At 34.8% G+C, this 27,686-nt stretch overlaps 2 protein-coding genes and 1 long non-coding RNA gene across 7 annotated transcripts; 2 read left to right on the top strand and 1 right to left on the bottom strand.

Moving 5' to 3' along the window:
- Nucleotides 1-229: 229 nt before the first annotated feature.
- On the top strand, nt 230-14,517 carry cd (peroxidasin homolog cardinal). Of its 5 annotated transcripts, none has more exons than XM_077444614.1 (14): nt 230-371; nt 1,066-1,251; nt 4,976-5,121; nt 6,021-6,255; nt 6,331-6,542; nt 6,615-6,785; nt 6,924-7,094; nt 7,314-7,535; nt 7,622-7,819; nt 9,103-9,239; nt 9,840-10,007; nt 11,389-11,615; nt 11,989-12,158; nt 12,263-14,517. In XM_077444614.1, exons 2-14 carry the CDS (start codon nt 1,109-1,111, stop codon nt 12,523-12,525), a joined length of 2,463 nt encoding a protein of 820 aa, XP_077300740.1. In that variant the 5' UTR covers nt 230-371; nt 1,066-1,108; the 3' UTR covers nt 12,526-14,517. The 5 variants fall into 5 exon arrangements, with proteins under 5 accessions (XP_077300740.1, XP_077300743.1, XP_077300742.1 ...); XM_077444617.1 differs by having other exon boundaries at nt 275-394; XM_077444616.1 differs by having other exon boundaries at nt 275-459.
- Nucleotides 14,518-17,811: 3,294 nt separating this feature from the next.
- On the bottom strand, nt 17,812-23,443 carry LOC143921173 (dnaJ protein homolog 1). Its single transcript, XM_077444344.1, has 3 exons — nt 22,501-23,443; nt 20,611-21,436; nt 17,812-19,777 (listed from the first exon to the last, which is right to left on the bottom strand). The coding sequence occupies exons 2-3, from the start codon at nt 21,430-21,432 to the stop codon at nt 19,544-19,546; spliced, it is 1,056 nt and encodes a 351-aa protein (XP_077300470.1). The 5' UTR covers nt 21,433-21,436; nt 22,501-23,443; the 3' UTR covers nt 17,812-19,543.
- LOC143921174 (uncharacterized) lies at nt 22,728-26,130 on the top strand. The gene is made up of 3 exons (XR_013261412.1): nt 22,728-22,847; nt 23,818-25,280; nt 25,350-26,130. It is a non-coding gene; the product is annotated as an uncharacterized LOC143921174 (long non-coding RNA).
- The last annotated feature ends 1,556 nt before the right edge of the window (nt 26,131-27,686 follow it).

Here is a 27,686-nt window from a genome sequence, read left to right as displayed (position 1 = left end):
ACTTATCTCTCTCTTCGGTTGTGGTTAAATAAACAAATTATTCTCAACACCTCTATTATTCTTTAAAATTTGAATAAAACTATAATAAATAATTTATGTTCACAATGCATAAAATGAAATATATATATTACAAACGTTACAATAATATTTTTCTTATGCATTAAATAAGTAAATTAATATAAATTTTCTATATAACTATTAAAGTTTGAGCATCACTGCCGTCAAGTTTGTCGGTAACCTGATGAAATCAAACCGAGTCCTTTGTGGCTTCTTCGTCAGTCTTGTGTAAATTATCATAATGTAAACACGTTTAAATTCCTCTTGATTATCATTTGATATTCGGTATTTAATTGTAATTTACAAATTTATTTGTGAGTATGATTTTATGATAAACGTAAAAATTTCATTTAAAATATTATTAATACTAATAAATAAAAAGCAGACGTGCATGTATCTGGTGTAAGTACATGTATTTAATTAAATTTTAATTTCTTATTCAATTTGTATTTTCAATAATTAATCTCATAATTGGGAGGAATTACATTTTTAATAAAAAAATATTGAAAACCTATATATTTAATGATAAACTTGAATAAGAAATGTGTTATATAAGCTTTATATAATAGTTGAATCCGGCTTAAAAAAACTGGTTTCATGTTGAATTAATTAAATTTTTTGTTTGAATTTTTATCAAAACCGCATTAATAGCTGATCGTTTGCATTTAAAGTGTCTTTATGTTTTCTTCGTCAAAGTAAAACCACAAAATAGAATTCCAGTATATTTAAACATATCACTATAACAAGTTGACGATTTACATTTTTATAGACCGAAGTTTCATTTATATAAATCTAGAATATTCTAAATTCATGCGAATCCACTATAAGAAACGTAAGTTAAAATTTTACAATTAATTAAATAAATTCAGAACTGTTCGGTATTTAACGGGTTAAATCACATCAGTCAAGTGATGTTGCTTCATTGAACGGTTTAATGTCCCCTCTACGTATATACATTCTGGCATAACAAGAACACATTTTACTGTGTCTTTTTAACCCCTTTTTCAGAAATGAATACGTAACGTCTGAGAATCGATCATCCTGAAATAACATGGATCAGCAACAACCTTCAACGTCTGAACAAACACCGCTCATAAGGCCAAGTGCTCCAACATATGTGTTTAGCTCGGTATCTGCCCGTCAGCGAAGGAGTCGACTGAAAAAAGTTCAATGCTTCATTTGTGGAACGTTCATGTAAGTCTGAAAATTATATGCTATGAAGCTTTAACTATACAAACATACATATATGTATATGTATCTGCCATTAAAAACCATCATCAAAATAATCTATTTATAATCTACTGTGAAAACTTAAGCACGACTTTGCTGAATCTTACCGCTGAACCAAGTTGTAGAAATATTCGTCGAATTCTAATTGGTTAAATTAATAATTCACCAATAAAGATATTCCATTACATGTTGGTGTTAATTTTCGACTTACGATCTTTCCATTTTCGATCTTTGCCTTCCGATATTTGCATTTTCGGGCGTTTCACTTTCGGTTCCGTGAGGTAGACCCGTATTATGTATATGTAAAGTTACGTGGCTTGACAAAAAAATCTATTGAAATATTATACATACATGTACATATATGAAAGGGGAAGATTACAGTATTTGGCACGACAGTTGGTTTAATGGATTTTAAAGCCAGAAGTAAATTCATAATCTGTTATCGATCTTTAGCGATCGAGAGAACTATTTTGGACATACATACATATGTACAAGGTTTCCTAGTGGGTACATGTATTGGTATATTTTTTGTTAACTTTAAATCTAAGCGGCCAACTACTATGAACCAGGATATTTACTGTTGTCTCATATGTATATCACATTCAAGTATATAGGTATTTAATTTCACTATATCTAAATGCGTAAATATGTAGTCATCTTTGGTAGTCATCGTTGGAAAGTCATAATATGTAGTCATCTTTGGAAAGGACATACATTTTCTCCAGTAGTCTGGCATTGCCTTCTATGTATGGGCAGATAGGAGGGAATGGAATATGGAAAAGACCCAGACATTTTATTAACAAAAACGTTTCTATTGTATCTGCAATGCTTTTATACAAAGTCAATTACATGCAGAGATTTGTGATGTCTAGGTTATCGGGGAAATTGAATTGGGTGGTAAATATAATCACCAAATATGAAACGCATCTACATACATCAGTGGTGTCACCCCAATTTTCAATGGGAACAACTGGTTTCCAATTTTTTTTTAAATAAAATTATTTTGAAAATATATATGTATATACATTTTTTTTTCGTCCAAGGCACTAACTATTACATGAGAATTCATTAAATTTTCAAGATTTACATATATGAATTTTTAGATAAAAAATGGGTTTCCGGAAACTTTTGATTTTTAACAACGGGTTTCCGGAAACCCATGGAAACCATTAGGACATTAGTGGTATCACCCTAATGGTTTCCATGGGTTTCCGGAAACTCGTTGTTAAAAATCAAAAGTTTCCGGAAACCCGTTATTTAATCTAAAAATTCATATAATTTTTGTCAAAAATTATACAAATCTTGAAAATGTAATGAACTTTCGTGTAATAGTACCTTGGACGAAAAAAAATGTATATACATGTTTTCAAAATAATTTTATTGAAAAACAAAATTGGAAACCCGTTGTTCTAAAATTGGGGTGACACTACTGTCTACATTTACCTACATATCACTTGATTTTAAGAATCGCCGAACATATACATACATATACTGATTATGTATATCATGCAATGAGATATAATGATGAATTTATTACTAGTATGGCGGAGTAATATATATATTATTAGCCAGCAGTATGGTATTGTAATTAAGTCTCTAGGAAGGCCTATTTGGGTCCTACCTGTTAGGCCTTCCTGGTATATATCTATGTAAAAATTTAAAATAAAATTAGTACAATTTCTCTAGCAACATAAAATAAAAATAAAAATAAACGAGAGATAAAACCACTCAACCATAGAAAGATTTTCGCATTCAAACACTGAGGTTCACATGTCCTGTCTTAATATAATACATATATGTGACTTTTAGCGCTCATTGCGTGTGAAACTATCTGTCTGGAAAACTGACATGAAATTTAATACAGACATATTGAGAAATTTCCAGCCGAGTTCGAATTTTTTCGCGGTTTCTCAACACACAATATTATGTTACTAATACCGCCTGAATAGGTAGCCATAATTTAATTCCGTATCGATTTTGACTTACTTATATTTTACTAACATACATACATATCTATAGACTGTTCAAAAATAGGCACTGGTTTCGCCGAATTTTTATTTTCCACGGCACACGACGGAGACACGTCATTTATATGAATCAAAAATATTCTACTAATCCTCGGAAGTATGTCAGGGGCTTCCAAAACCAAAATAATGGCACACTTTCCACTCCAGATTCACTTGCAATTTTACCTATACATATACATACTAGTTTTACCTTTTTGGATCTCAAAAAACTACATATGAAAAAAAACTATCAAATATGACGTTCGATTTTCTTAAAAACACGTGTACTTTCACAATGCATGTCAAAATAATGCACTTTACGTCAATAAGTCAAAAAATATAAATACGAGCTGTTCTTTGAAAAGAGTAGATTGTCATGCCAACAAAAATAATAAATATAAATTATTTTAAAGGGTTTCATGACATGCCTTAATTGTTTTACTGATGCACTTTAATCACTCTGTTTATATTTACATAGTATGTAGATACCATTTCATATTACATACAGATAGATACACATATGTATGTAGATACATATTTAAAATGTTACGAACAATTTCCAATGGCGTTACTAGAAAAAAATACAAAAGTCCCCTTTAGTATTTTTCTTATTATAATTAACTAACATTGTTTAAATATTCTTTTTCCTCGCCTTCAAAGTCGCAAATTCTGCAATTACATCTTTTAAAGACATTTTAGAAGCTTCTTCAAGTTCAATCGATAATATTTCTAATTTACTGAGCCAGAGTTGACTCATTGAATTTCTTTTATAGTCTTTTATTGATTCGAAAAAACACTATAGTAAATCACGTTATCAAATATTTCATTTAAGATAAAATGACTATCCGAAAATCTCGAATAGAAAAAGTTTCTGACAGAAAACTGAAGATACACAATACAAAAATGAAACGAAAATATTTTATTATCCTTTATTTTTTTAATTTAACATCGAGTTTATAGATCATCGCAGACAATTATTATTACTGTACCATAACGGAAAAATATTAAATGTTGTTAGAAGGAGTACAAAATCGTAAAATCCGGCACGAAATTTGGAGTATAAACTTTTAACTCGGGCTCCACTAGTGCTTATGAATAATTCTAAGATTTTTTTTTACTTTTTTATTTAAAAACCTTTTTGGCCCCTACATCTAAAAGGTCTGCAAGCACCGCATGCTCTTGCGGCATAGTAGCTCCCTCGCTTGACAATTTTACACTCAATGTTCATAATCTTAAATACATATGTATTATGAATGTTAGTCAACTTGACCAATGGACTGCACCACAAAGTTCATTTCTCTAATTGGAAACAAATTCATATTAAAATTAATACATACACATATGAAATATGTAATGAAGCAAAAAAAATCCATCAAATTGTGGAAAGTTGTATAGAATGTATTAAAGCTCAAAAGAACACGGCCCATATATGTACGTAGGTGTGCCTACTAAGTCAGAGTGATATTCAGCTGAAGAATTTGCAGTGGCTGTAAAAGTATCAAAGGGAACGAGGCGCAGTCTCGCTTTTGGATTCCCGTACACTTATTTTTTTTCTTAAAAATAGAACTGATGTAACGGATATTTCCGTGAAAGTTGATGCGTGCACCGTTTCATCGATGAAACGTTTGACGTTTTGTCTCAACATCGTTTCATCGCTCTGTTTATGTTTATTTTGCTTGCAGATTAGTCTTCACCGTCGCTCTGGTTATTACGATATCGTACGACATCGATCATCCGAATAAAATTGATGAGAATACAACTTCTGGAAATTTGTCCCAGGCTGATTTCACCCTGACTACGTTACTTGCTCTATCATGGCCGCGGACAGGTATTAAAAGTATTGTTATTATTGTGATAGTGATACTAAGTATTGTAAAAGTGATTCTCAACAATAAGTATAAAAGATACTTTCTATATATACATACATACATACATATGTAGCATTTTCAAATTCATCATATTTTTTTATACCTAAAATTTAACTAAAACCTTACACAGAATCAATTCCAAAAACAATTTGCATATAAACGCGCTGACCTTGACCTTGGTCAGTTCAATCCGTGCAAAAAATATGCTGTTTTGAACGAGACATGACAAAGGGGTGCGTGATGTTAAGCTATGAACAATGCATATATAAATGTACATATATATTATGTATATATATCCAGGGCCACCGAGAGAGGGGGGGGGGGGAGCTGGGGTTAAAGTTCCAGGGCCCGGACTACTTGAAGGGCCCCGTTTTGGGACGTTCGACTGATCGAAATTGATATTTTATACTATTCTACATAAATATACATATATTTCTTTAATGCTAAATGTTTATTATTACTTAAATGTTTATTATTTCTTTAATGCTAAATGTTTATTATTACTTAAATGTTTATTATTTCTTTAATGCTAAATGTTTATTATTATTTTTTAATCTGCGCATTCTTTGTGTTCATGTGAAATAGTACCTGTTAGATCATACTTTCTTATTCGATTATTCCAAAAAATAACAATTAACATATAGTTATTTTTCTAATAGTTCTGATAGATTTTTCGCATATGAAAAATATATATATAAGATTTTTTTTTGGTTTGTCATAGAGCACAGGGTATTATAAGGACTTATTCTAAATAACTTCAGTCCCTGATACGACTTTTTCAACTTTTACGACCCTGATGGTTTTGTTTAGGTAATATCTCATTTTTGTCAACTACTACAGGTATTTAATTACATTTCAGACGTCAACATGTCGGATTGGTCGAACACCAGTCTAGACCAAGATCTGAAAGAAGCTGAAAAAGCGGGTACCGAAGCGATTGAAGCTAGAACCAGGTTTGAGAAGAGCGCCAGCTACTTAACTCCCGGGTCACCAGCTCAGCTCGCCCAAAAAGCTTTAGCAGCTACACCACCTTCAGCTCTGTTGGCCAAAGCTGGATATGCCAAAGATTACGCAACCAAATATTTCGTCAGAAAGTGTGTGTTTTGGCACTCGACATCGGGTAATAGTTATTGAACAATTGTTAAATTTTGCTTCCGCTTTCGTTCCAGCAAGCCGTTCAAGGTGGATTGGTGCATAGGTAGAGGACCGACTCTAAATGCTTCATGGACACTTCCTGAATGTTTTGAAGACCCGAAAATATCATGTCCTCCATCTAAGTACAGAGCCATAAATGGCACGTGCAATAATAAACAGCATCCTCTCAAGTGGGGTGTTGCATTTGTGCCGTTCAGGAGAGCCATACCTCCTTCTTATGCTGATGGTACGATAATCACAATATTTTTAATAAAGTATGTCTATTGCTCATTCTCTATTGAGAATTTTATGATTTTAGGTGTATCTTCTCCAAGGGTGGCCAGTGATGGATCAAATCTACCCTCGGCTAGGCAGGTCAGCATTCAAGTTCACAGACCTGAATATAGAGAAGACCCAGAGTTTACCGTAGTTTTGGCTGTTTGGGGACAATTCCTCGATCACGACATCACAGCTACGGCGCTCAGTCAAGGTTCATAAAAATAATTATGATTACGACTGCGAGAACAACCCAGTTTTTCTTAAGGCATCACCTTATATGGTGATCTTACCGACAACACTCTCTCGAATAGGAAATACTATTAATTCATGTCAAATAATTTATGTTTAGGTGCAAACGGAGGTGCAATATCATGCTGCGAAATATTTGAAAGTGCTGGTCTCTTATCTCATCCTGAATGCTTCCCGGTTAAATTGGAACCTGGAGATCCAAACTACGACAAGTACAATGTAACGTGCATGGAATTCGTCAGATCTGCGCCGGCTCCCTCTTGCACTCTGGGTAAAATTAAATATGTATTATATGTGACTTGATTACTATTAAAGATATCAAAGTCTGTTGCGAAATTTATATACTTGCATCTTTCATAGAAACTGCCTATCTCCGCGTGCTTCTCATAAAATAGGCATTCATATACCCATAATATGTCACTTTCCCTTTCAGAATCCAGATGTTAAAATAAATGTAGAAGTAAGCCAAATTAAACTTTGGAATTTTTAGGACCAAGGGAACAGTTGAATCAGGCATCGGCTTACATAGACGGCTCCACTGTTTATGGACCTTACGACAACTTAACGATATCTTTGAGAAGCTTTGAAGATGGCCAATTGAAGATGATGACTACTCCTGATGGCAGAGAGCTGTTGCCAGCTTCTCACGACCCAAATGACGGCTGTAACGAAGCAAAAATGAATGCTTTGGGAAAATATTGCTTCCTCTCTGGTACATAATGTGACTTCAATTTGATTTCATAGTACATATGTAAGATGTGATGTAAATAGATTTTAGTACTGATTTTATAATTCAAGGTGACATAAGAGCCAACGAAAATCTCCATTTGACAACTATGCATCTGTTGTGGGCTCGTCAACACAACCGATTGGCTAGATCCTTGCACAAGTTGAATCCTAGTTGGAACGACGAGGCACTTTTCCAAGAAAGTAGGCGAATTTTGGGCGCCCAAATGCAACACATTACCTATAATGAATTCCTTCCCGTGTTGATGGGTGAGTGTGTAAAAATAAAGTTGAAATGTCAAAATTAGGAATTCAGCCAAAAACGCCAGCTCCCTATCTACGAAAACCAAGTAAATTGTCCATTGAAATCAGCGAAATTATTAACCAACGAGCTGATCTTTTAGGTCACAAAAGCGAACCAAAAAAAAGTATGTGCAGGCGGGTATGAATCATCAAAGGCGGAAAAAATCTTGATAATTTACCGCCCACCATAATGATCTGAATACTATCTATTTGATTTGTCATGAAGCCTAAAATATTGTTACAAAAGTTGGGTGTGTGTATGTGTATTTTTAGCATCTTATACATCAAAGAGGTGGATCAACATCATCATCAGAATTTCTCATAGGTTTTCTTTTTGTATTTTTGGTCTAACAATCATCAAACATGATGAATAGTAACGCTAATTTCTGTCTTTACACTTTTTTATTTATGTATATCTTCCATACCTCATCCATTTCAACTATTTATTTTATTTATACTACATACTGCCCGCCAGTTACTTTATTCTTTATTTTTACTTTTAAATCTTATACATCATATGTACATGTTATTGTTAATTGGTGTCCATAAATTTTGAACGTATCAGAACGTAAATGACAAAAATTCAGTGTAATATACCATTTTATTCTTGTCATAAATTAACTCGTTGATAATTTGTTACTTCATAAAATAAGCAACCCATAAATCTTCAAAAAAAAAGTTATATTTAATCGAAAAACAAATATTGACTTTTAACACGATATTCAAAATATACGATTGGGTACTATTGTACCATCCTAAAATGGAAACGTTGATCGCTCGACCCACGTTCAACGCACTTTTTCACTCCAAAAGTTTTTATTATTATAATCAAAACTTGATAGCGAACTTTTGTAGCTCTACTGCAAAAATACCAATGTCAAATTTTAGTCGAATTAACAGTTAGTTAAAATGCTGACGTGTATGTGTACTTGGAACACAATAGCAATTATAATGTACTAGTGGCCTGCGTGCACACACTTGTGTACTAGGTAAAACATCGCAATTCGGATCAAAGGAAGCCGCCATTTGGTCGGCCACACTATGCCGCGTCTCTTTCCACGATATACGATTCCAAGGGGAGAAAGGGAGGCGGAGCATGGTTTAAACGGACAGCCTACACACACACGCATTAGACAATTATGATATACGATTATTAAAAAGCATGAAGAGTAACATCGTAGACATAAACGTTTTTAAATGATCTCAAATAATATTGTGTAAATTGTAATATTATAAAATCAAATCAACAGGCTCGCAGCTAATGGAACGATTGGAACTGTCACCAAAAAGTGAAGGCTACTACAGTGGTTACAATGCATCATTGGAGCCAAACATTGCAAACAATTTTGCAGCTTCAGCTTTTCGTTTTGCACATACTCTGCTACCAGTAAGTTTTAGCGCGGTCTCCCTCACGGGCCCGAAAGTGAAACGCCCGAAAACGCAAATACCGGAAGGCAAAGATCGAAAATCGAAAGATCCTAAGTCGAAAGATAAAAAAAGGGTGCATGGTAAACGGTACATACTCACTTAATTTGCGCGAGCAGGAAACAACAGGAACAAGAGGAACAGGCTTTTCCTCCCGTATTCTGCGCGCGCACATTAAACAAGGCTGTATGACAAAAAGAGAGATAATTTCACCGCATGCCACTCGTATATATTATATATACATAGTACCGTTTACCATGCACCCTTTTTTTGATCTTTCGATTTTCGATCTTTGCTTTCCGATATTTGCGTTTTCGGGCGATTCACTTTCGGGCCCATGAGGTAGACCCGTTTTAGCGCTACATATGACCCTTTTGAAAATTTTTGTTTTGAGAAACTTAAGCTGAATTTGCGATACGATCGATGTTTGTGTGATTTATTTTGAACCACGCCTGTCGTACTTTGTGTAAGAGTATAAGATAGAAGTAAAGCTCGCCGTTACGGATGAAGCTTGAAAATATTGATTTTGTTTTTTGAAATTGTGAACACACTTTATTCCTAGACGCTGATGAAGGTGGCAAACAGCCAATCTAACATGCCGGAGTACGTACATCTTCACAAGATGTTGTTCAACCCGTACTCTCTTTACAACCAAGGGGGATTGGACAACGCTATCAAAGGTGCCATGCAGACGGACATGCAAAGGGTTGATGCATATTTTACACCAGAGGTTTGTATTATACTATCATTTCAAATTAATAATAGTTCAGACTATTCAATAGAAGTTGATATATACATACATACATACATATGTATGTAGTTGTAGATGCGTTGATTCGATTCCAGACTGGAATTTAAATAGAGGTGCAGATATTATATTATTTTTAAAACGTTCACGCTGAACATATGCATTAATAGCACGGCGAGGTTCCGAAATAGAATCATTCTTCGGGTAAAGAAAAAATTGAAATTTGTAAAAAATTAAGAACCGTGATGATAAACTGGACACTCTGTTTGTGTGAAGTAAGTCGCAATAGATCTGAATGAGTTTCCACGCTCGGAGAAGTTCGCTATCTACATACATTCATTGGTCACTTGCCAATGGCAAATTATCCGAAAACGAAGTAAAAACAGATGTAGTACAACTGAATGACGCGTGTCGTTGCCGATGTATTTGCACAAAGTTGTAGTAAATAAATAAGTCTTAATAAGAGATATAAAAAATTACCACTTACACGAAAACCATGTGAACTGTATAAGAGGTATGTAAAAATAGATGAATTAATCTAGCAGCGGTACTCAAAACCAACTATTGCAAAGGTCACCAAACTCCCAGTCTAATAGAGATAAGTTTGACTATCATAATGATTTTGAGTTTTTTGAGTGACATAAATACATATATTTTGCATACGTAATAGCCAGATCTGCTGCTGATTTTTGTAAATTGGCAATGTTCATTGACTCTAGTAGACGGCCACGAAGCTAAAAGTTTGCTAATCTATTGTATTTGAAACAATAAAATGTTTAAAATCTTGTTAATCTGCATTTTCAATATGTACTATTATACTTGGGTACCTATCATTGTTACTCGTATTTTCTTCATTCAATATTTACATTTTTTTTGTCAGTTCATTTAAAAATAAAATATTTAAACCTCCTAATGACATTCCACTACTTTCGATATTGGGTCTTGTTTTGTAACTTCCTTAAACTCTTAAACCCTATCTGCTGCTGGATCTTTCACTGTTTATTATTTTGGATTTAATTTTGCAACTTCTTTGGTGTTAAGTGTTTTAGTGCTATTTATTTTTTATAAATAAAACAAATATTTAAACAAGATATAAAATAGTTTCATTGTGAAAGTACATAGATTATAAAAATCGTGAGCTGAATTATTCTTACTGATCTACGTGTCGTAACGCTTTTTTATAGCACACACTGGGCGTCTCGTAACGAAAAAAGTGGCATAAGTTACGCTCAGATGTAACCACTTTACATACATACATATGTATGTATATCATTCACGTTCTGGGAACAAGAGTTCAACGTTTTTAGAAAATATGGGTCATTTAATATGAAACTTTAGGAATAACCATTTATTTGCGTTTTAGTTAACGAGCCACCTGTTCAAGCGGGATAACCTGACCACTTCAGAGAAGAAAGTGTCTCCATGCGGTCTGGACCTGGTCTCCTTGAATATCCAGCGGGGCCGAGATCACGGTTTGCCCTCATACCCAGCATGGCGGGAATACTGTGGCTTCCAAAGGCCAACCAGCTTCGAAGACCTCAACGGTGTCATAGACCCAGCGTCGCTGTACAGAATCTCCTCAATTTACAAGTAAATTTTAGAATATTTTCAAGTTCAAGAGCAACACGTCTGTCTTATTGAATGGGCCAATCTTATTTCGGGAACGAGAATTGATTGTGGACATATTTTGGCAAAAACATTTCCTTCTCGTGTAGGCAGAATGGTCTTTGATAATTTTAGACCGTATTTTCGATGACCGAATTTGACCTCTGATCAGGGCCGGAACAGTTTTACGCCGACTTTCAGCTACTACGCCGAAGCATTGTATATGTTTCAGTCAATATGAGTAGGTGGCGAATGTGGGAAATGTTATAACTAGTCCTGTACTTTGAACTTCTCGAACTGCTAATTTCACTACATCAGACCGTTGAACTTTTATTCAAATGTATTCTTACAATTCTAGGAGTATCGATGACGTTGATCTGTATACAGCTGCGCTTAGCGAAATACCCATCCAAGGTAGGGTTCTGGGTCCTACTATTACTTGTTTACTTGTGGATCAATTTACTAGATTGAAGAGGGGTGATAGATTTTGGTACGAGACCTCAGAAAAACCGCAAGCGTTCACAAAAAGTAAGCCAATAAACAATGAACGTTAAAAACCTTGACTTTTTTTAATCTGGTTTCCAAACACCAGCACCCACTCTTCTATTATTAAAAATTCAATATTTTTTCAGAGCAACTAAACGAGATCCGGAAGACCACCCTCGCAGGCATAATTTGTCGCAATGGAGACGCTCTGGAGGATGTGCAACTGTACGTGATGAGGAGCGTAGGAAGTGACAATCCACTGATAAAATGTTCAACGATTCCCGAACCCGACCTAGGTCACTGGGTGGTAAAACCATTAGTTAAAATTGGACTGTCATCTGGTTTAGGGACTTTGGTAACTATTTTTAAGCCATCAATAAACAATACAATGAACCAAGAAAAATCATAATCAAAACATATCTCAATTCACACGTTTTGTAATAAAATACTCGAATAAAAAGCATCTTTCAATGGTTTAAATATGTTATTATTTTTTTGATACAATAAACTATCTTCGATTAGATAACAACAACGAAATGATTTTTTTTTCTAATATTTTATAACTTTTGGTCTGATATTCCAACCTGCCTGAAAAAAAATTCAAGCAACTTTTAAAATTGAATCCGATTAAAAGAAAAATCACAATGATCAGAACATTCTAGTATTGGCACCAACCCCTAATTGTAGTCTAAAAGTACGCTTTTTTTTCAACATGAGCAAAAATTATTTTATTTATACCACCGGTCTCAAAAAATGCAATTATTAATAGACACAAACAAAAAAATTGGCATCTAATCGCAATACAGCGTCACGACGAATAAAAATGCTCTACGGAAAAAAACAGTTGATATTACGGATCATTTAAATAACATTTTGTTTATGGCCGTTCATTGCTCTTTTAAAATCACATTACTTTTCATTTGCCTGCCATTTTAAATATTCTGAACAACAGTTCATTTAGCAACGCATGAAAACACGTCAATACCAAAAATGTGCATATTTCCGTGCAATTACGAATAGAAAAAAATAGTGACGTGTTGTCAACTGCGTTTATAATTCGTACAAACACATTGGCTACGTCCATACTACCGATATCTACACCCGATACACCCGATATTTAGGATATTTAGGATTTTTTCCATAACCAGTTCCTAAATAGCAACCACAGGTTGCAATATGGGAACTGGATATGGAAAAATTCCTAAATATCGGGTGTATCGGGTGTAGATATCGGTAATGTGGACGTAGCCATTAAGTCATTTGTGACCATAACATATATTTTTACACCCTTCAAATAATTTAATTTGACCTACATATATAATATCATTCGAAAACATATCATGGATGCGTATTACAATTCTCTTTTTAGATCAAGGCGTGATTTTTTAGTTTATTTATATGCAAAATACTATTCTTCGCGTGTCCCAATTAATTTGTGTATGCAAAAGTACCTACGTATATTCTTGTGCGAAGATTCCGTTGACGTTTCACGGTCCTCGCTCAAAACGTGGGCCACGCGAACGCCATGACCTCGCGGTCGAGGTGCTCCATAAAGTCCTCCACAGTTTTCACTTTATGGTGCTTCCCATCGTCCCACGCCAATTTAATTTCATACGCGCCAAAAGCAAAAAAAATATACATATATTCAGCAACCGACCGATATCCGAAGGCCGAGGATCGCGTCCAATTTAAAATAGCGACGGTCGACACTAACGCCCCCAGATACACCGTCGAAACAATCACTAAACCTATAGTCATATAAGCTCTTAAAATCGATTCCCCTTTCGAATAGAGCGAAAGAAAAAAATACAGCATATGGTCGACAAGTTGCAATTTATGTGTAAAAAATCCAAAGTATGTACATAGGAAAAAAACGGCACAATTCAATCAATGAAAGCAATTATTTATGCGCATCAACTTGAAATGCCGGTTTATCACTGTCAACCGGTTCAGTACATGGAATGTCATGTTCCGTATGAGACGTAGCTTATCAAAACTCGTTAAATCTTTGTCTAAGATTAGATTACGTAGGTATTACGATTTTAAACATTCCCAAGTAATTAATAACTCAAACAAAATAGTTGTTTATTTCTTCTGATCATTCATCATTCTATGAATAATAACTTTCAATACTTTTCCCTTTCACAATACGTTTCTGTTTGTTTTGAAAAATGAGCTACCCACAGACATGAATTTATACATAATACTCAAATTATCTCACGAAACTAATGGGATTTTTAGAAACTATCGTAAATCTGAATATTAATGACAAACAATAAATATACACGAAAAGTAATGGCTACAAAAAATGAAACATAATCTTCTAAAAATGTGTAAAAACTATGTAGATCCAAATTCAAAACTTCGTATAAAAAATATACAAATATAATTTTTTGGACTGGATTGTAGCTCCTTTTCTTTACCATATGTACGTATATTCTTATTAAACCATTTTACGTCAAAAATGTCAGTTTATTGAATATCAACTGATTCTTTGTAATTCATCCTGGCTACTACAAACATATGCATAACATAAATTTCAGTTTTCTAGCCATAGTGCGAGTGAGTACTCGATATATGTACATATATATTAACATCTACACAACAGCTGTGTTAATATACTTTATTTTGAAACCAATAAAATTTCGCACACTAGCTTTTGCATCACTGCAATAAATAAGAAAAAGACCATAGTGAATTCGAATTGTTCGTAGTGGACGAGGACAGCATTATTCACACAATGCATATACGACAAGTCGAAAGTAACCAAGAGGGATCATTGAGACATCTTCCTCAGATAATTTGACTGCCTAGGAGGAACTATGGAGATACATAAATTTAAATCAGAACCACGTTTTACAATTTAGGGTTGTCAACAATAAAATTTTATCAATTTCGCCTAGACATTCAGTTTGGTGACATTCAGTCTCCAGTTTTACTGACTAAATTCTCTAAGAATATAATAAGTAGTCTTCGGCGGTGGCGTTTCCATTACCCAAGAAATAGGGTTGATTACTATTGTCCTACAAAGCTAGAGCAAAAAAAAAGGTTGACAATAGAAATTGACAATAGTGAACCCAATTTTTGGGGCAAAAGCACTCTGTGTGCCGATCTTAGTAATGAGCATTATCTTTTAATACCGTAAACTCAAAACGTTTTTGAGTATTTTTAAGTAAAAATAAAAAAATATATATTTTTACTTTTAATTTTATTGACGAAAACACACAAATGGTTAATAGTATAGCCATAAAAATATTTTTTTATAATAATTAATCAATGTAGAAAATACTTCCAATGAACACCCATAATTTGAAAAGTTATGTTTGCTTGAAATAATGACAATTTCTTGCCAGTAGAGCATTCGAAACACAAAACAAATAACCTAATGCCTGTAACACTGTATTGATGGCAAGTGGCATGGACTCAAATTTTAAATTTTATGACCCGTAAAATGTTGCAACATTGCACTTCAGTGACGACACGTTTTATATCTATACGAATTATCAACTTATTACTATGCATTCATGCTAAAATTATATTTGTTATCAATATATAATGGAAATTCAAAGATTTAGAGTAACCGATAAAAGTATAAATGACTCTAACGTAATATGCTCGAAGCGGCATTCGAGTAAAGGTCTGACCGCACTATGCGACAACCGAACGATCCGACACTTCACAACAGTACGCTACCAAATATAGTTTATATGAAATTGTACGAGACATAACGCACTGCGCGACAGTCGCATGACGTAGAACGACACCGTGCGTCAAAGTTGACTTTCCGACCAACTTTGACGCAAGGTGTCATTCGCGACGTGATGCAAATGTCGTTGAGTGGGGGTTGCCTTGCGACAATTATTCTCCTTCTTCATATCGTGACTTTGAAATAACATGCAGCCATAATCTTTTGGTTTGTCGCATCGCTGTCGTTCAAGTGCTGTTTACCTAATATTGTCGCACACTGTTGTGAAGTGTCGGATCGTTCGTTTGACGCATAGTGCGGTCAGACCTTAATACGACAAACCTCAATGCCGCTGATATGGCCAGAGAAATGTAATAATATTAATAGAAGGGCCCTTATGAATAAATAATTGTTGTCAATATTACGCGGCACGTCTCTATAAATACCCTACAACGCACGGAATACAATCGGATCAATTTACTTATAATAAAAATGTACCCCATGTTGTTTATTGTGTTTTTGAATGCATTGTACAATTTTTACTGATGCTTGCCCATCTTTCGAGTAATATAAACAAACAGAGAAGTTTTTATCGGACATACGTCGAGCACCAATCATCAAATACGGCTGATGCTAAAATTATTTAGGATTGTCTGTGGACAATCGTCCCTTGACAACAATATGACGCCTAAAGCCACTTCTATTAACACGTTCAACCCGGCGTGTACCACCGGTGGCCACGCGGATAGTGCTATAGCAGACTATAATTTTACGGTTCCACTTCATTGAGCACCCCAACACTAAAATTCCTATAAAATTCTAAAGATTTAGGGACAACTCATTATATAAAGTGATTTAATGCCGTCACGCGTAAAGGTCTGTTCATACCTATCCAGCACGACCCGTATCCTGCAAGAGCGGATAGTATTCTTTGGTACATTATATGGACGTATTCATACTCCATTAGCGCATGCGCATTTACGCATTCATGCGCGTCCATATAGAATGTACTAAAGAATACTGTCCGTACTTGCAGGATTCAGGTCGTGCTGGATAGGTATGAACAGACCTTAATTGGGTGCCGATACGCGTGACAGTGTCGCCACATGGGCAAATGTATGAAATCATGCGCCGGACTGAATGTGTTAATATAACATTTCTCTGGCTATGGCGGCATTCGAGTGCAGAGTTAATATTAAAAATCGTATGTAATTTTTTTATTCTTGATAAGAAAATCTCTTTTCTTGGATCTTTCTTTTGCCAATGCCTTAAGTGGGAACTGGTCAAACTTTGATAACCATACTACAACTTGCTTCTGCCAATAGAGAAGTGAAGGGTTGTGTGCAACGATGGCGGGAGTCCACACCCACGTGGTCGAGCCAACAGACGGGCAGCCGTCAACTCCAAAAATAGTAATGGCGGGGCGCAGCCGCTATATATAGGGGGCGGCGGCTCCCACGCATAATCTCCGACACCAGCCATCATTACTGATGCTGCATCAACAACCGACGGAAACCATCATTGCACGCTGCAGCCGAGGAAACTTGCTAATCGAGATGGGGAAGAAGCGCGGCGGGTTCCATTTGACCTGATGCCAGAGTCTATTTCCGGGAGACCAGACTCCTCGAAGGTCACCAACACTCCTAAGGGCTATCGACATAACAAATTATGCAACAACAAGCGGTGACAATCACCTCCACTCCACTTTCAACAAGGATAACAGCCGACACGATGCGAAATTTTAGCAATTTTACAATGGGTAACGCAATGTTTATGCATATGCAACAGATCCATTAGAGAAGATGATGTAATCTATGTATGTGTATTATAATAATGGCTCGTTTAAATTGTCAGTACACGTGATGTAACATAGACACTCGCTAATCCAGATTGATGCAAGCTTATAACTATGTAAATGTGTACATACGCCAATATAAAAATGGCGTAACCCAGACATTGCTAATTTTGTATTAAAAAATGAAATTTCTCCAACCTATCAATATTGAATGTTGATTTTTTGAATGCTTTTTATATTCAAAACAGTGTAAATAAGCAATTATGATTATTTAAACGTATTTATAGTCTACCTATGTACGTATATTCATCACCTACTATATAAATAAAATAAAAATAAATATCTAAAAACCTTGAGACTTGGTCGTTACTTTCCCTTGACCTGACAAGCGATTCCCAAGAAATAATTCAACGTCAAGTTTAAAAAAATAATTATTTGAACTTCAATATAAAAATAGTATTGAAGGTTAATTTCACTGGCGTCTGACCTAAATTCAATCAAGAAGTAAACACTGCATTCTGAAATGTTTGATTCAAATCAAAAGCTAGTATCGTTTTGGGAGAAAAAAATCTAGTCTTAAAACAGACACGACAGAGCACAATTGGCCATATTATTATAAAATGGACCAGCCAATTATGGTAATATCTGATATGTATGTTAATGTTATCCAGGGTAGTGAAGGATCACATGAAACGTAAGTATGAATAGGAGAAAGTAAAGAAACACCGTATAAATAAAAATGTTTTAATTAAAATACTAGCATATATACATTAAAAATATTATCTCACGTCAATTGTGCAACAGTGGTAATAAAAAAATAATGTTTTAAATAAATAAAATAAAAAACCACAAACTTCCAACCAGACGATTTCAGACTTTGGAAAAGCTTGGTGGCACAAAATAAAATATGTTGTAAAAGAAATTAAAGTCATAAGCAAATTCAAAAGTAACTTTCGTATATCATCTACATGCAAATACACTTCCGATCTTTATTTTTTAACGTATAGGAAATTAGCCCTCAAATATCATCCAGATAAAAGAAAAACGCCTGGCGCCGAGAAAAGGTTCAAAGAAGTCGCTGAGGCTTATGAAATTTTATTGAATAAGAAAAAGAGGGAGATCTATGATACCCAAGAAGGATTGAAGGGAGGCAAGGGTTGCGTTAAAACTTTGAGGCGAGTAGTGCAACCTGATGGGACAAAGTCACATCAAAATATTCCCTGATCCCTTTCTTTCTGTGAAAGGGATCAGGGAAGAAATTAAATACTCGCCGATATTGTCTTCTAATTAGAGATAAGCCACATCCACTGTTCAAAAGGGAAGGCAGTGACATCACATAGAGTACTAAAGTTTCACTCAAATATGTAAGTATAGTATTTTAATATAACGTTTATTTAGTCAGTTAGAAATAAAATACTTTCTTTCTTCTTCCAAGCTTTCTTCAAACACACTCATCTCGGAACTTCTCAATCTCATCTCGATCTATTATGCAAAAGCGTTCACAAGTCGACAAAAAGACCGATGAATTCTAAAGCTAATTCGCTTTGAGTCTGTTTCTAGATAATTCTTTCAGCACTAATATCTTTACAGTACAAATAAAAAAAAGAACTCAGATCCCAACACAAACGTATTGTCTATGTATGTTTCGAATATATACAACAGCAAATTGATTACAATAATAATAAAAAAAAACTTAAACAGTCACACTTCATCACAAAAGTTGAAAATATATAGATTTATTAATATATAATATAATATATTTTTTGTACTAAAACGTACAAAATACTTTGAAGATTTATCATCATTATCAAAACTTTAATCAGAACAACCTCTGGATGCGCGCAACATAACATCATCAACGTAGATATTTCTCTTTATAAGCACGCATCCCTCGATTATACATCAATTATATAATATTTATATTCCGATCGTTTATCACACATCGCATCAATTAGGTAACGTATCCGAGAGAATTTCTTTCGCACTTTGACTTAATCTATCGGGGAACTTGATTTCGAATCCAACAAGCAGGTCGCCCTTTCTCGACGGCTCCTTTGGGAACGGCAGCCCGTAACCATTAAACCTCTTCACAGTATTCGGCTTGACGATTTCACTCATTAAATTCACTGCTAACTTTTCACCGGTCATCGTCGGCACTTGGAGAATGGTACCACACAAAGCCTACAACAACAAAAACACAATCACATTATAGACAGATGTTAATTGAGAAAAAGAAATTATTTGATACGTCTACAATGAAGATGGATACGATCGTGAATACGTTACATATTCGACATTGAATATTATAATAAATGACAGAGATCATGACTGAGGAGAGATCCCTATTTGGACAGGCCCGACCATATGCTCTATCACCCGTGACAAAACCATAAATAACAAGGACAACTGCACACCTCACACACCGAGAGTTCCTACTAGAAACTATCACTTTGCATGTTAGCTAAATATATGCCCAACACACGCACACTACCAAAACAATGCAAAAATAGAACTATGACATTGACCCACATGGATTCAGACACATTTTCGGCCGATTCCATTAAAACTTTGATTTTATGTAAGGAATAGATGCGTGACTTTAGGTTTGCTAAATACGACGACTTCTTCGGTGGTTTCTTTCTACTCATTTAAAGCAACGACAGGTAACTGACTGCTTTCTTGTTGCCTGTAAGAGGAAAGATTTGAAACCTTAAGTTTGTTTCATCTATTTGCCTAATGCATAAGAAAATTTCGTTACTGATTTTATACCCTTGATTTTGGCATTCGACCATTATATTGCTACTAGTTTTATTTTTGATTACGTCTTATGATTATGTATACTCTTTAAAACAAAAAACATTGATCCTACATTGATTATTGCCTCTTTTCCTTACATCACTCCTAATAATCACGATCTCTGAATTGTTTGAAGAAATCAATCGAAAACTTGATATTTTCCTATTCCATTTTTTTTAACTGACTAAATAAACGTTATATTAAAATACTATACTTACATCTTTGAGCGAAACTTTAGCACTGTATCTGATGTCACTGCCTTCCCTTTTGAACAGTGGATGTGGCTTATCTCTAATTATAAAGACTATATCGGCGGGTATTTTATTTCTTCCCTGGTCCCCTTCTTTCTGGAATGTAATCTTAGTGCCAGATTTCCAGCCAGGTTTGATGTGTATTGTCAAAACTTTGTCCTCTTTCTTGGACGACCCATCAGGTTGCACCACTCGCCTCGATATCTTCATCTTTTTAACACAACCCTTGACTATATCATCCAACGTCACGTACAGATCGTGCTCGATCGGTGGATCCTGTTGTGATTTGTCTTTACGATTCTGTAGACCGTGCACATTGAACGAATGCGATCTGAAAGCGCCACCGGGTCTAGCAGCGCCCATTCCCATAGAGGCGAAAGGATCCATGTCGACGTCCATGTCATCGTCAAAACCAGAAAAAAGCCTATCAGAGTTGCCTCCATTAAGATTGAAGAAAGCTTGGAAAGGACTGCTGCTACCGAAAAATTGAGCAAACGTCGCACGTGGGTCACCGTGGAACGTGTACGAAAAGTCAGATGCACCTCCGGAGTTTCCAGTACCAAAGCCTCCCTTCAATCCTTCTTCTCCTTGGGTATCATAGATTTCCCTCTTTTTCTTATTGGATAAAATTTCATAGGCCTCGGCGACTTCTTTGAATCTTTCTTCGGCGCCAGGCGCCTTGTTTTTATCTGGATGATATTTGAGGGCTAATTTTCTATACGCTTTTTTGATGTCATCGTCTGTAGCATTTCTGGGTATTCCCAGTATCTTGTAGTAGTCTTTTCCCATGATTCTGTCAAAGAAAAAAAAAAAGGTTAATTTAAATTTGTGTTAATTTCAAACCAAACGAAAACTAAACTAAGACAAAAAGAATACTATCAAATGTAATCGTTCGCCTTGGAATAGAAAGGTTTACAAAAGTTCAAGGGGAAAAATTCAATTCAAGAACTCACTTCCAGATTCTTCTCTATCCAATGACCTTAACAAGAGCACTATCGAGTTGCAATGAATATAAGATAAAACACTATGATAACGATCGATAATAATCACATATTATAAAGCGTTTCCAAGTGTTTTTTTTTTTTTTATCAATAATACTAGAGTGCAATTAAAAATCTAACAAATTTTATAAATTGACTCTAAAACCATATCAACTCTACTCAGCATTAATCTCGTTTTGTATCCGAACAAAGATACAAATATCATTACCCTCCCACTATATGTACAATACTGAAAAAATATTCCCATTTCTATCTGACTTGTCCAACTTTCGTCCATCTCGTCTTAACACATTGGTCCAATCAGTTCGACACTTTCACCAGTTCAACGAAAAAAGCCGTAATGGTTTCGGCCATACTATTACGTCGAGCTTGCTCAGTTACAGCCCTGACTTCATACTTCATACAATAGATCACACAGGAAGTACAACGACCGATCAAATCAAATCCGACAACACAACACAATGCAATCCAAGGTTTCGACCGTCGACCGTCATAATAAACGAGCACCACTTTCACCCCACGTACGTACTGATAGTTGTACTGTAATCTGAACAAAGCGAGGAATAATCTGAAAGGTCATATCACTGACAACACGACAAATCACAAGATCCAGTGACGCGTCATCAACCGAATGGTTAACTGGGAACAATCGCGCACTTGAACACACTTATGTGGAGCACTGAAGGGGCACAATCGAGCACAGGGAGCACTCACTGGTCTATTGACTAATTCGACTGAATCTGGTGAGGCGGGGCAAGAGGGACGAGGGACGAGGATGGGAGTTTGCGGGGATGTCGGGGTGTCGGGGTGTCGGGGTGTCGGGGTGTCGGGGTGTCGAGCGATCGGTGGGGCTCACCTGAAGAGTTCTCGAGCGTCGTCGTCGTCGTCAGAAGGCTCGTCGTCGAGGAAAGCGCGGACGAGAACGAGAACGAGAGCTAGGAGCCCGAGTGCAGCGAATACGCAACGCAACGCAACGCAACGCAAACGCGCAACGAACGTCCGACACGAACGCAATTAGGCGCGCGACTGCCGCGCCCCCGCCACCGCACACCTATTTATACACAGCGCATTCCAGAACATTCTAGTCTCGCCTGCGTCAACGCCAGAAGACATTCAAGGATACCAACGTTCGCACTTTTTCCCCATTATTAAGGAAATTTTCCTTTTGGATTGTTCTAGAATTTTCCTGAAGGCTTCAAACTCGTAAATATTACCTGCTCGAATCTTCTAAATAAGTTGATCCACTTCGACCCAATTATAAAAGGAAAATAATTTCACCCTTTGAATGCTCACCAACGCCGATCGGCGTTTTGCTGACAAGTCCATAGGCCTGCAAAACGCCGATAGGCGCTGTACATTTTGAATGTGCAAAGTAATCAAGAATACTATCTGCTAAACCTTTAAAGGTAACATTGAACATGGGTCGTGTAAGCTATGTCATTCATTTGTCAACGTTTATAAAGACTCGCTTACACCGGAATTTCTGAATTTATAACCATAGTAGAATTACCCGATGGAAATCCCTAACTGCCGAGTATTTTAGATTGTGAGCATTACATTTAAACATCAATGATGAAAATGGAACTAGTTTTGGAAAAATATATATTAATTAATAGACTTCTTTTGTCTTTTTTTAATTGTTGCAAGATATGTTAGAGAGTCTAAACACACCTTTACAAAACTTGAAATCCTCGGTGGTAGTTATCTAGGGTTTGTTTGGTTTAGCTACAATTTTTATACCTGCATTCTATTGGATTTCTAAATAATTCTAGTTGGAAATGTTGACAAAATTTGTTCACGAAATTGCTCTATGTACAAAAAACCACAATGTACATACCTATAAGTACAAAATAAACAATAAAGCATGAACACATAAAGGTTTAATACATTAACCCTTTACTTATTAGTATTACATGTTGTCTTTTCAAGAAATAATATACATTTACATATATACATGTTTACCAGGTCAGCCAAATTGGAGAGGCCGAAAAATTGAAAAAGTTGTAAATAAGTCCAATACCAAATGATTTTTTTTTAAAAGAAATAAAATTTCAAAAATTATGTGGGTACTTACTTAATATAGAAACAAAAACACTTGCATTATCGTCTCGGGTAGCAGGTTTGTTTGTATATCGCATTAAATTTGTTTCAATTGCACATATGTATGCTTTAGGCGTATCCTCCAGTTCTTTGGACACATTGCTAGGCGAGACCTAGACCCCTAAAGGGAGAGGACGATCCCCAAGAAGGTGGAGTGATCAGGTCGGGCTGCCACTGGGAAAACTGTTGTCGAATTAGAAGACAGGAAAGTCACGACCCTCAGGCATGGGGAAAGCGACCGGAAAGAAAGAAGAATTCCAATACAATTCAAATTCAGGTTTTTGGGGCTCCATTTTTTTTCGCAAGAAGATTCTCATCTGGAGAAGGCCCCATTCTGATATTTACAAATGGTGTCCAACTAATATGCATACAGGATTTGCATCGTAAAAAGTATAACACTTATTTCAAATATTGAATTTTGGGTGAAATAACATAATACAATTTTATATAAAAATTGATACAGATCCAGAGGAATATATTATAGAATCAGTTTGTATATAAATATGTACTAGCACCATATATATTTATAATTTCCAATTCGCAGTTCAATGTCATCAACCATAATATTTTGATGTATCATTTGTAATTTCCAGTAGTAATGATATATGCGTAATGTATTGAACAAGTTTCGTCACCTTGAAGGACTGAGAAGAAAGTTATGAATACCTACTGTAAATCAACGAAAGCTATATGCTTAAACACAACGAATATGACAATAAATTAATAATGTTTAATTCATCAAATGAAAGTATTTTAAATTATAAATTTGTCTAGTGTGTGTTTTGGCTAGTTGGAATCTAGTTGGGATTTTGAAATTGAAACTCTGGCAACAACGGAAATTAAAGAGTTCTTCAACTGACAGGTCGTTTCCGACGGCACGTACATCCACTCTTCTCTTGCCATTTTCAAATTTTTTTTTTTCAAATGCGTAACGAATTTAAACAAGAATATATAATGTATTTCTAATTTTAGCACTAGTCACAAAACTCAAGTTTTTGCATTTTTTCCACAAAAAGAAACACGAATAACATAAATACAACTGCTTATTTTTATTTAACAATTTTATTCACTGCACTAGTCCTGTAAATTGATGTTATCGTACTACGCATCAATTGAAATCCAGCTATGTAAACACAATTTCATGTTTGATATCAAAACCTAATTAGCATAATGTTCGTCATACGAAACATTTTATACAAAAATTCCAACACATTCAGCTTCAATTTATTGCATTAATAAAATGCGGAAAATGTGCTATTTTCATTATTTTTTTTTGTAAAATTTAATCAGTCGAAACCAAAACTTAATCGAAATAAAATATTTTCTAAGCACAAAGTAATTCTTGAAATAATTTATATGAATGTATTGCAAATCTAAATAAAAAAAATGGCATCAATGCATAGAGCACGCGTTTATTATTTATTGATTATGGCAACGATAATTAGTCCTAAGGGCGTATTTCACATTATTGTGAAATAGTTGCACGTTGCTATCGATCGAGGTCTAGATCGGTCCACAACCTTTGTAATTCGAAAGGTATGTAATTTCACCGAATTGTATTTAAACAGTCATTTGTCGTAAATATTAACAAATTGGCCGTTTCAGAAATCGAATGATCATGTCGAAGAAAATTAAAAAGGTCGAAAAACCGAAGACAAAAATTTCCGAACAGATGAAAGCACAGGCAATCCAGTCGTCGACTATCGTTTACAAGTGTGAAATATGCAATTTGGAGAGCAATTCACTGTTTCAGCTGAGAGAGCACTTGCGAGGAAAAAAACACAAAATGAATATATGCGGAAATGTGACAACCGTGAATGGAAACCTCCGAATGGAAATCTACGAAGATGCTAATTACAATCTTAAAACTGTAATCGTCGCTTTCTTGACGCTAGGCTTTACGTTGATTAGTTTTCTTTATACGTTTTTTGTTTTGATCGACGCAAAGCGAAACCATAATTTATTTTATTTATAAAATCGTCTTCTTTTTTTTTTTTATTACTTTCGTATAATTGATTGTTTGATATTTTTTTTGTTTGCTCTTCATTGAGATTTTCGAGCGATACCTCGAAGTAAGATATATGAAAACTATCTTGTAATTTTTGGTTGATATTTTTGTGCTCACGTTCACGATTATTTTCAAGCTGTTTTCTATGCGTATGTACTTTACTTTGTAGTTAGATTGAGACTGAATACAATTAGGAAGACCATAAAAAATTTTAAAATTAATGAAACGATAGACTGAAATTATATATAAATTTACATAGAATTGTGTATTTTTGTTTACATACATATATTCCGATCGATACGATGATCTATGTTGGCATTGTTAATTAATTCTGTAATTGTAAGATTTTGACCTAATAAATGTTTGACTTACACTTGGACGCATTTTTTCTAGATTCTAATAATCCAATACATGTATGTAATTCAGAGTGACGTCTCAAAATTATTTGACGACTTTCGTTTAGAAATATGATACAATTGAACAATTTTTTTTCATAATTATAACAGTAAAGATGAATATTTTAAATTGCACTTTATTTTGAAACATGAGAAGTCTTCAAATTTATTTGAAATGTATACACGTTTTGATGGAAATAATTACTATGCATTCATCTATATGTAGATCGGACGAAAATGACGATCCATTCTTGAATACAAATTGTTTACGGGTAATTTATATTTTAAATGTTAAAGATTCCTGTACGGGGTTAATTTTATTTAATTCAATATAATAATAAAAGTTATATATAATATAATTGAGGTGACCATTCCTACTAGTTCTTTGGGTACCTGTCCTAGTAAGTTGTGAGATAAAACCAGTACACTTTTTTTAATAGATGGATTAAAATAATCAAAGCCTTCAGTAAAAGTGGTGTCTTCTACAAAAATATTAGCAAATTAGTCGAAAATTATATCCGATTACATCTCCTGAACGATTTTTTCTTCGATGAACAATAGGTATATGGTCCAGTGGTAAAACGCATTTGAAAACTCAACTTTAAAATGTTCGCTCATCATAATTATAACCAATCTTCATTTTTCAATTTTTGATTTTTTTCATAATTAAGTGTCCATGATTATTTAATACTAGTGGTTTTACCCGGCTTCGCTCGGTATTTGTAATATAAACCGCTTAAACATGGCCAATCTAATACTAAAAACTTCATTACGTTTATTTGAATAGTTTTGTTTTATTTGAATATTCATTTGTTTTTTTATTAAATTGTCAAACAAACAAAGTCTTTTTCGAAATTATATATTAGAGAAGATACCTTTTTAATAATTGAAGTATTTAAAAAAAAATTTTTGGAACAAATGTTCCGGTTTTGAGTTTGAAAAAAATGGTCGTCTTATATATAATTTTCCGCTCGTCAAAGTATGCCGCCGCCATTAGGCGTCACCTTACTTCCCCATCCCTTCGGTACATCCCCGAAATTAAAAATTAACGATTTCATTCGTTGATTTCAAGTCTGAAATGAAACATTGAACTGTGTATATTGAAAACACATAAGCAAGTACATGCATAAGTACGCAGAAAGTTATCCCATATAGAATTTTTCATAATTGTAATGAAAACGAGATAAAATTTGTCGCGAATCGAACGAACGTACACAACGTGCGATAAATCTCATTCGAATGAAGTGCACATATGTGCATGCGATGAAGAAAAAAAAATAAAGAGTGGTCGCTCTGTGTGCGGCGTGTGCATACATATGTGTACTCGTGTATGTGTGCTCGTACATGTGTTCGGTCGTGTTCGGCGCGATACACTAGCAACTGTCAGTGGAGCGTTTTGAAATTTGGCGCGCACCCTTATCATATGTTCACATGCTCGTACATATATATTTTGCATAATAAATGTAGTAATGTGGAAGAGAGGAGCGGAGCGGAGTGTGGACACGTGCGTGGAGGAGACTAGGGTGCGCGCGTTCGCGC

Source organism: Arctopsyche grandis, chromosome 13 (genome assembly GCF_051622035.1).
Source record: "Arctopsyche grandis isolate Sample6627 chromosome 13, ASM5162203v2, whole genome shotgun sequence".
Classification (NCBI taxonomy): Eukaryota; Metazoa; Arthropoda; class Insecta; order Trichoptera; family Hydropsychidae; genus Arctopsyche; species Arctopsyche grandis.
This window is presented reverse-complemented; position numbering and strand designations above follow the sequence as displayed.